At 39.6% G+C, this 9,858-nt stretch overlaps 1 protein-coding gene across 1 annotated transcript in view; it reads left to right on the forward strand.

The window, feature by feature from the left end:
• Virma (vir like m6A methyltransferase associated) overlaps window positions 1-4,541 on the forward strand; it is a 94,403-nt gene extending 89,862 nt beyond the window's left edge. Inside the window, exons 20-24 of the mRNA XM_023701379.1 lie at window positions 498-510; window positions 664-830; window positions 1,388-1,719; window positions 3,220-3,363; window positions 4,201-4,541. Of these exons, the coding sequence (XP_023557147.1) occupies window positions 498-510; window positions 664-830; window positions 1,388-1,719; window positions 3,220-3,363; window positions 4,201-4,355 (811 nt within the window). The 3' untranslated portion in view covers window positions 4,356-4,541. The remainder of the gene's footprint in view (window positions 1-497; window positions 511-663; window positions 831-1,387; window positions 1,720-3,219; window positions 3,364-4,200) is intronic.
• Window positions 4,542-9,858: the final 5,317 nt, after the last annotated feature.

The raw sequence follows: 9,858 nt of genomic DNA on the forward strand, positions 1-9,858 counted from the left end.
GTGGCCAGCTCAGCCCACCAGGGGGCGGGGCTGGCTGGCATGTGGTGCTGGGGGATTGAACCGTGGTCCCTGTGCTTTTTTGCTAAGCTTGTTCTAAGTAGGTGATTTAGACCACTTGCTCAGTCATTTTTCATGGAGTTCTTTTGTAACAAATGGCCTCTGTACCAGGGCTGGCACAGTATGTTACTTTCAGACTATTTTGGAAATGTTCTGGAGGTATCAGAGTATTATTTTATATAGGAAAAGCCTGAGTGCCCTACCAGACCTCTGCATTTACAGCCTTGCTTTAAGAAGGAACACAACCAAAAATAAAAAGTGGTTGAAATCTTAAGATTTTTGTTACTGTGGTTATTGCTAATTTTTTTTTTTTTTTTTTTTGCGGAACTGGAGTTTGAACTCAGGCCCTTGCATTTACCAGGCAAATGCTTATTCTGCTGAGCTATCTCCCTAGTCCCAGTTATTGCTATTAATTGCCAATGATTCTGCTTTCTGGAAAGATCAAAGAGAGAAGTAAATATGTAATTTATTGTGGGAATCATTGTAACATATAAAGAATTTACTGTGGGAGTTCAATATAATATGTAAATAAGTTCCTTAGTCAAATGTTACATTAATTTAGAAGTTACATTACAGATGTATTTTGTTTCATTTCTACCCCTTCAGGTAAAGGTTGATTTGATTGAACTCTCTGAAAGATGCTGTAGTGATTTTGACCTGCACTCAGAATTGGAGCGCTCCTTTCTGTCAGAGCCATCATCTCCAGGGAGAACTAAGACTACTAAAGGATTCAAACTTGGAAAACATAAGCATGAGACCTTTATAACTTCAAGGTAAAATTTATTCCATTGAAGATCTTATTTGTATATTTTAAGGTAGATGCAGAACTGATAAAGAAGTTGATATAGCACTTACATCCTGAATGTTTAAAAAAAAAAAAGTCTTGAATGTTGTTTGGATTTTTTTTAAGATAATAAGTGTGGGACTAAGGGTATAGCTTAGTGGTGGAGCATTTGCCTAGCATGCATGAGGTCCTGGGTTTGATCCCAGCTCCAAGAGGGTGCTAGGGATTGAAGCCCAGGCTGCATGCTTGCTAAGCATGTGCTTCACTACTGGGCTACATCCAGCTTTTGTTATATTGTTCATTATCGAAGTTTGAAATGTTTGAACAGTGAGTGAACTGGATTGCTTTTAAAATGGTTAGTCATTAATACAGTGTATCATTTTTAGCTAGTTTACTGTTTACATGAAAAAGTAATACAGACACTTGCAAAATTAACAGTTCAAATAAGAAAAAATGAAATCTGGTTTTCAATATTGTACATACTATTATATTTTCATTGGATATATGAGAAAAAAATGTTTTCATGGAGTGTTTTTGTTTTAATAGTGGAAAATCTGAGTACATTGAACCTGCCAAACGAGCTCATGTTGTGCCACCACCAAGAGGAAGGGGCAGGGGAGGATTTGGACAGGGCATACGACCCCATGATATTTTTCGTCAGAGAAAACAGAACACAAGTAGACCACCTTCTATGCATGTGGATGACTTTGTTGCAGCTGAAAGTAAAGAAGTGGTCCCTCAAGATGGAATACCCCCACCAAAACGGCCACTCAAGGTATCACAGAAGATTTCTTCTCGTGGTGGATTTTCAGGCAATCGAGGAGGACGCGGTGCTTTTCACAGTCAAAATAGGTTTTTTACACCACCTGCTTCTAAAGGTAAGTATTTATATGTATTTTCTAATTGGAATTTAGAATATGGGGCCAATTATATAGTGCAGAGGGCCAGCAAGCATAAGATCGTGAGTTCAATTTGCGATACAAGGAAAAAATATACGGGAATATAAAAATAAATGGGTGACAAAGAAAAACTCAGAATACATTATTTTTGTATTACTATAGTTGAGCTGATTGTAGACCAATACTAAACCAGTAGTACTCTTTACAGAGTACTCTTGAATATGGGGAGGAAACTTTTTAAAGTTAACCTTTGATATACTATGCTTTTTGAACTAGTGAGTTCAAAGAAATTTTGGGCCGAGTGTGATGGTGCTGCATGGCTGTAATCCCAGCACAAGTTCAAGGTCAGCCGGGCTGCGTATTGAGTTCCAGGCCAGCCTGAACTACATAACCTGTCTCAACCACCCGCCCCCATTTTGGCGTGGGAAGTTAAAATTTCACTTTTACGCTAAGAATTTTTTATCCTTCCTAAGCAGTATCTGTAGATCATTTCTACAGCTATACTTCTTACCACTTCCCTTAAGATTGTTCTCTATAGTTCACCATTGATTCTCTTTTCTGTTTGCTTCCTAGTGTTATATTTAATCTGCTTTAAAGTTATTTCAAGATTTTAGAAAGTACCTTATTTTAGAGAAATTAGCTTTTCTTTTTTGAATTTTCATTCATTTTAATGAGAAAAAAGAAAATAGCAATGAAATAGTTTTAAAACAGGTTATTAGGACATTTACAGTAATTAATACGTTGCATATTGTTGTCTTTGTAGTAAGTATTCAGAGGACAAGATGCAGACATGGTACCTTGTCTAAACAATATTAGTACAAAGAGAAATTATTTTTTCCTGGGGGATTGATGACCTTTATTCTTGCTTGCTATTTTAGGAGGGTGGGAGTAAAGAGAATAGCTTACATTAAAACAGTTCCAGACACTTACATAGGGATGTCAGGAACTGTTTTAAACACTATGTATAGTACATTCATGCCCACCCCATAAGATCTGTAGTATTCCACTTTACCAAGGAGAAGATTGTCATTGAGCTGGCCAGGATACATAAATGGAAGTGGCAGAAACAGTATTTAAACTGTAGCAGTCTGGGGCCTGGGAGATGGCTCAGTAGAATAAGCACTTGCCTGGCAAGTGCAAGGACCTGAGTTCAATCCCCAGTTCCACCACCACCACCACCAACAAAAAAACATAAAAATAAACTGTAGCAGTCTGGTTCTAGAATCTCTTCTGTTAACCACTGTGAGACTTCCATTATGCATTGTATTCAGTTTATAGAATTTATTTGTTTCCTGGGCCTGGGAAGATAGCTCAGTAGAATAAGTGTGTCCTGAGTTCAATCCCCAGTACTGCAAAAAAGAAAAAAAAAAAGAATTTGTTTGTTTCCCATCCATTGATTTTGAAGATTAAGAGAAACCTGTCCAGTCCTTTTTAATCCAGTACAGTAAGTACATGAATTTCTTGTTTTATTTGATGTAGGGAACTACAGTCGTCGGGAGGGAGCAAGAGGCTCTAGCTGGAGTGCTCAGAGTACTCCTCGAGGCAGCTACAGTGAAAGTCGAGGAGGCCAGAGCAACTTCAACAGGGGCCCTTTGCCCCCGCTGCGGCCACTCAGCTCTGCAGGTACGGGCACCTCGCTGCTGTGGACGCGCTCCTTCTGTTCAGACTGTTCTGTGTTGTGGATATATACTCTCACTGGGGAGAGGGAATTTAGGAATATGGACTGATAATTCTACAGTTAAGTTTGAACCATCAAATTTGTGGATTCTAAACTATTTGTATAATCTGAACAGTTTCATAGTGTTGTGCTATATTTCAGTACTGAAAACTAATCTGAGGGTACTTTTTAAATCATAAGATGTTTTGATCACTTGTCATCTTATTTTGGTTTTGTTTACTCTGTTGTGGGTGTAAGTACATATCTTCTGTTAAAAAATTACATTACTGAGGCCAGGGAGATGGCTCAGTGGAGTAAGTGCTTCCCTCACAAGTGCAAGGGCCTAAGTTCAATCCCCGGTTCTGCCAAAAAAAAAAAAAAAAAAAAAAAAAAAAAAAAAACTACATTACTACATCAACTTCAGGGTTTTCATTAGAAATAGCTTTGTTTTTAAATGATTTTTGTCACAGTTTTATTTAGTATATACTTCTTTTTGGTGGAACTGGGGGCTGAACTGAGGCCCTTGCACTTGCCAGGCAAGCGCTTATTCTATTGAGCCATCTCCCCGGCTCCTTTAGTATATACTTTTGTATGTTATATACTTTGCTGTAATGTTATATGATATGCTTTTGTGTAGCATATATTTTAAAATATCTAATTCAGTAATCTTTAATATACTCACTGAACTTTTATATGAAATTTTTAAAAGCCCAAAGTAATTCTTGCTTTGAGATCAGGGTTGTAGATTAGTATTTATGTAGTGGGAAAGGATGTGGAAGTAAAATTGTACTGTTTCCTTTTAGGCTACCGACCAAGCCCGCGGGATCGAGCTTCCAGAGGCCGCGGGGGCCTTGGGCCTTCCTGGGCCAGTGCAAACAGTGGCAGTGGAGGCTCCAGAGGGAAGTTCGTCAGTGGAGGCAGTGGCAGAGGTCGTCATGTGCGGTCCTTTACACGATAAAGTGCTTTGGGAACATCTCAAGGGTACACAGACATTTCATGAGGACAATAAAAATGAGACATCGGAGGACCAATTTAGACTTAGCTATTATCTGGAGACATCTGAGAGAATATTTTTATCTGAAGAAAGCAGATTTTGTTTGATACCTAACGTGAGATTTCAATAAAAATCCAAACTTTGTATGTATGTTTGTATATATTTTTCCTCTTTTTGTATGACTATTTATTTAGAAAATTTCTAGGTAGAAAGAAAAACTAAATGACTTCTTTTGTATTTTTCTTGCTATACCACAGATGTTTCTGATCTTTAAGCCCATATTATTCTTTACTGTCTCATTAATTTTTCACAGCATATATAGGCCAAAAGAAATACTTAGAATTTCTGTTTATTAAAATAGGTCTAAGCAGTTCAACAATTCATCACTTCATCACTACTAGTATCTTTGGACACTGTACAAAACCTTGGAATCAGTTTCCTTTCCCACTTCACTATGCTGCTTTCACAGTGATTTTTGTCAAACTGTTGAAAGTTTTGCAAAGATACACTGTCACAAAAAGGAATATAATGTTATCTAATTTGGGAAATGTAAACTACCTCGCATTAGTAGTCTGTGGTGTCCATCAGGTATTCCTATGTTTCCTCAAAAGTTTTAAATATTTGGTGATTCCCATGTTGATTTTCCAAGGTGCCCTGGTATACAGTTTGGTAACCATAGCTGTACCAAAAGAAACAAAAATACTTCTTTATGTTAGAAAGAAGTACAAACTTAATTTATGTTTCAGCTTTAAACCTACTGATGTTATTTATATACTTAAAGTCTAAAATGAGACATCTAATTCTGTAATTTTGAGACTCAGAAACATCTAATAAAAGCTGGACTTTATATTTAGAAATAAAGCTTCTGACTTTGACAAAGTAGCCATATTGTCCCCAGGTATGTCATAACACACTGAGCCTATATAATTGGCATAAAATACAGAGTACTCTTGAAAAGTAAGTGTATGAGTCTTATTCGATCCTTTTATCACTCTGTTTTGGTGAGTTCTTTGTGAGTGAAAAAAAAAATCTGTTCATTAGGAAAACAACTTAAGGGGCCGGGAGATGGCTTAGTAGAATAAGTGCTTGCCTGGCAAGTGCAAGGGTCTGAGTTCAATCCCCAGTTCTGCAAAAACAGAAAAAGAAAAAAAGGAAAGCACCTTAACATCCGCTCTAAAGACTGTTAAGTCAAAAGTAATGGAGATCTTCATAATTTCTGGCCTTGCAAAGCCCAGTGTCTTAGTCTGCTCATGCTGCAGTAGCAAAATACCGCAGACTACATGGGCTGAGCTACAAGATTCTCACAGTTCTGCAGGCTCCAGAAGGCCAGGCCTAAGGTGCAGCTTGAGTGGGTTCTACCAAGGCTGCCCAGCTGTGTGCCTGCATGATTCTCCTCAGTACATGCTTGAGGAAAGAGACAGCTCTTGTCTTTTCTTCTTCTGGTATGTACAGTAGTCCTAAGTGTCCTCCCCTTAGGATCTGATTGGAACTAGTTCCCAGAGTGCCCAGCTCCAGTGTCAGATTGGGGCGAGAACTTAAACATGGGTTTTGGGGAGTGCAAGCCGTTGGCCCATAGTACCAAGATGACCCAAGCTCCAGTTATAAAATTAATAGTCTCATCCTCTATAAAGACAACTTTTTACATATTATGTAGAATTAGAAATTTGTCCCTGATATCTGATACAAATATGAGTAAAAAGCATTTAAATTTTTTAATTGATTAATTTTAAATAAATTTTTTTGTATTGGGAATTGAACTTAGGACCTTGGGCTTGCCAGGTAGATGCTGTGCTGCTGAGCTGTATCCCCAGTCCCCAATATTTTCTTTTTTCAGACAAGGTCTTGATATGTAGTTCAGGCTGTCCTTCCTTCCTTCCTTCCTTCCTTCCTTCCTTCCTTCCTTCCTTCCTTCCTTCCTTCCTTTTTTTTGTAACCGGGGATTGAACTCAGACCCTTGCACTTGCCAGGCAAGCACTTACTCCACTGAGCCATCCCCCTGGCCCCCAATTCAGGCTGTACTTGAATTCACTGTGTAGCCTAGGCTGGCCTGCAACTGGGCAATCCTCGTACCCCAGCTACCTGAGTGATGGGATTATAGACATGTCACCACCATGCCTGGCAGTAACTTTCTTAGCCTGTGACTTTATATGTAGATAAATAATTAAATTCTTAGAGCATTAAGCTGAATATAATCTTTGAGAAATAACAGTACTGTTTCTTCCATTTATATCTTTTAGATGCAGTGCAGGTCAGCCAGGTTAACAGTTTATCAGTGTAGAAAGAAGCAAGTTAATACCAGGAATATTGAAAATGACATGAGTATCTTAAAAGTCTTAGATATATCAGAAGGGAAGGAATCTATGTTGATCACCTCGTTCAATATAACAGTCTAGCAAAGGAGATTTAATCCTAATTTTATAGTTGGTGGGGTCCTGCCCAATTAGCTCAGTTGTTTAAGTGCCTGCTTAAACAAAACAGTCAGGCTCAGGATGCTGTGGTTCAATTCCCCAGATCCTCAAGCCTTACCAGACCTGCCCTGGAGGCATCCTGAGCCAGCCCCTCCACCCCCCAAAAAATCCTAATTTTACAGTTGGAGAAAGCTAGAGTTTAGGTTAAAGATACATTTTTTTGTTTGTTTGAGGTAGGATTTTGCTATATGGCTCAGGTTGGGGTTAAACTCAAGCCTGGCTCAGCTTCTGGAGTTCTAGGCGATAACTTGTGGGCCATCGTGCATGGTAGGAACAAGATTTGAAACCCAGTTGGTTAGTTCCTAATTACCTTTTATCTTGGGCAGGTAAGAAACTCTTTTAGGTTAAGTGTTACTTAGCTGAATTAATTCATCATATGGAAATGGAGTTGGAAAGCTAACATTGTGCTCACTTTAGAAGGGAACCAGATAAGTTGTCATTCTATAATATATATATATATATATATATATATACACATTTGGTGGGGGGGACTGGCTCAGCCTGTCCTGAAGGCGGGGCTGTCATGGCATGTGGTGCCAGGGATTGAACCACAGTCCCCTACCCCTGCCTAACCTTTGCCTAAGCAGGTGCTTTAGACCGCTGAGCTATCTTGCCAGCCCCTATAAAGTATATTTTGGCAAAACGGATGTGTTACTTGTAGGACTTTTGATTTACGTAAGTTTTTTTTTTTTTTTTTTTTTTGCAGAACTGGGGATTGAACTCAGGCCCTTGTGCTTGCCAGGGAAGTGCTTATTCTACTGAGCCATCTCCCCAGCCCCTGATTTACGTAAGTTTTGAGAATTTAGAAATTTTTGGGGCTGGGGAGATAGCTCAGTAGAATAAGCTCTTCCCTGGCAAGCACAAGGATCTGAGTTCAATCCCCGGTTCCACCAAAAAAAAAAAAAAAATTTTTGAGTGGTATTTATCAATTAATGGGAGCTGGGTGTGGTGGTACAGGCTTGTTATGACAGCACTCAGGAACCTGAGGCAGGAGGATCACCATGAGTTTGAGGCCAGTTTGGGCTACATAGCAAGACCCTGGCTGAAAAAAACAGCAGGGATGTAGCTCGGGCACAGAGCCTGCCTGGCAAGCGTGAGGCTCTGAGTTTGATTTCTGGTACAAAAATCAAAAAGCCCCAAATTACTGGAAGATGCAGAGTATGTTTGAGAACAAAGCTTAATCAGCAGCACAAGGAGTTGACAGTGATTTGTGCTTATTTCCCAAGGGGGAAAAACACTGAAATATTGCTTCATTTAAAAACTGCTCTTGGTTACCTTTGTGTGTGAATCATTAGCAGTTCCAGATAATTAGTTTTAGTCCTTTAATGTGAAAATTCCTGGAAAAATCTACAAGATGTGAATATAGGAACTAGATTGTACCTTGAGCATCTTGTGTGTTCTCTGGACCTTAGTTCAGTCTTTGAAATAGGAAACTTGCTTCGAATGAAAGCAACAATTGGGACCAGGGAGATGGCTCAGGAGAATAAGTGCTTGTCCGGCAAGTGCAAGGGCCTGAGTTCAATCCCCGATTCCGCAAAAAAAAAAAAAAAAAAAAAAAAAAAAAATTAACAATCTTGTAAACACTTAATGAGTGTAAGAACATAGAACAGTTCAGATTTTGTTACGTTGAGGGGCCTTGCTATGTTATGTGGTCCAAGCTGGTAGTCTGCAACACCCCTGCACTCATTAGCAATATAAACTGTCAGCTCAGCCCAGGCCTCCTGTGGAGTCCAAGACTGCAGGTGGAGTCCAGGGAGCCACGTCTGAGCAATCCTGCAGGACTTGGATGCCATCCTGCATGGAATACAGGGTTGCACTTGTCTGCTTGCAGCAGTTCCCTAGTCCTAGGGATTGAGCCCAGGGTCTTCACACTGAGTGCCTTCCCAGCCATTTTAAAATTCAAGACAGGTCTTGCTAAATTGCCCAAGCAAAAGTTGAACTTGAAATCTTTCTGTCCCAGTCTTCCCAAAGGTGTGGGATGACAGACCTGAGCACTGTGCAGTTTAATGGGTGCATTCTGTGAGACTCAAACTGCTTTAGAGACACAGGCATAAGGTGAAGATCCTGTTCCCCTATAGCTTGCTTCTGAGAGGAATAGAAAGCAAACAAGTACATGCAAGTGAGTGGAAAGTGTGAAGAAACACTATAAAGCAAGGTAGGGAGGAGCGCGGGCCACGACACAGGGTCTCTTGTTCAAGATGGTATGTGAGGGCCGGGGATATAGCTCAGTGGTGTAAGCACCTGCCGGGCAAGTACAAGGTCCTGAGTTTGATCCCTGGTACCACCAAAAAAAAAAAAAAAAAAAAGAAAAGAAAAAAAAGATGGTATGTGAATAGTGAGCTGGACGAAGAGGGAGTAAATGGCCAATCTGTTTTAGAATATCTGGACTTCCCAGATAAGAGGAAGGTAGTTCCCAGACTGTCAGAGGGCTGCTTTGTTTCCTAGTCATTTTATTTCTTGTGTCCCCCCAAAACCAAAGAAGTAGGTCCCAAATTCCATCTCTGTGACTACAGTCTGAGGAATCAACAAAAGCACAACTCATAAAGTGTCTCTTTAGCACTGGTCAAAGTGCCCAGGGTAAAAGCTCTTTAAACATACACATTTTTTCATTTTACTAGGTGTTGTCAAAATACACATTTATTAAATGGCTATACCTATTTACACTCCTACTAGTAGCATAACAGTTATTACTTCACACCTTCATTAAACCCTTGATTTATAGGTTGGGAGATAGCTCAGTGGAAGAAGTGCTTGTCTGGCAAGCATAAGGTCCTGAGTTCAATCCCTGGTACCACAAATAAAAAAATAAAAATTGATTTATTAGGGCTGGGGAGATGGCTCAGTAGAATAAGCACTTGCCTGGCAAGCGCAAGGGTCTGAGTTCAATCCTCAGTTCTGTAAAAAACAAACAAACAAACAAAATCATTTATTATTTTCTGTGGTACTGAACAGTCACCCCAAGGCCTTTGCATGAGCTACATTTTTAGCTCCCCCACCTC

The sequence above is a fragment of the Octodon degus genome, unplaced genomic scaffold, assembly GCF_000260255.1.
Source record: "Octodon degus isolate 3935 unplaced genomic scaffold, OctDeg1.0 scaffold00134, whole genome shotgun sequence".
NCBI lineage: Eukaryota > Metazoa > Chordata > Mammalia > Rodentia > Octodontidae > Octodon > Octodon degus.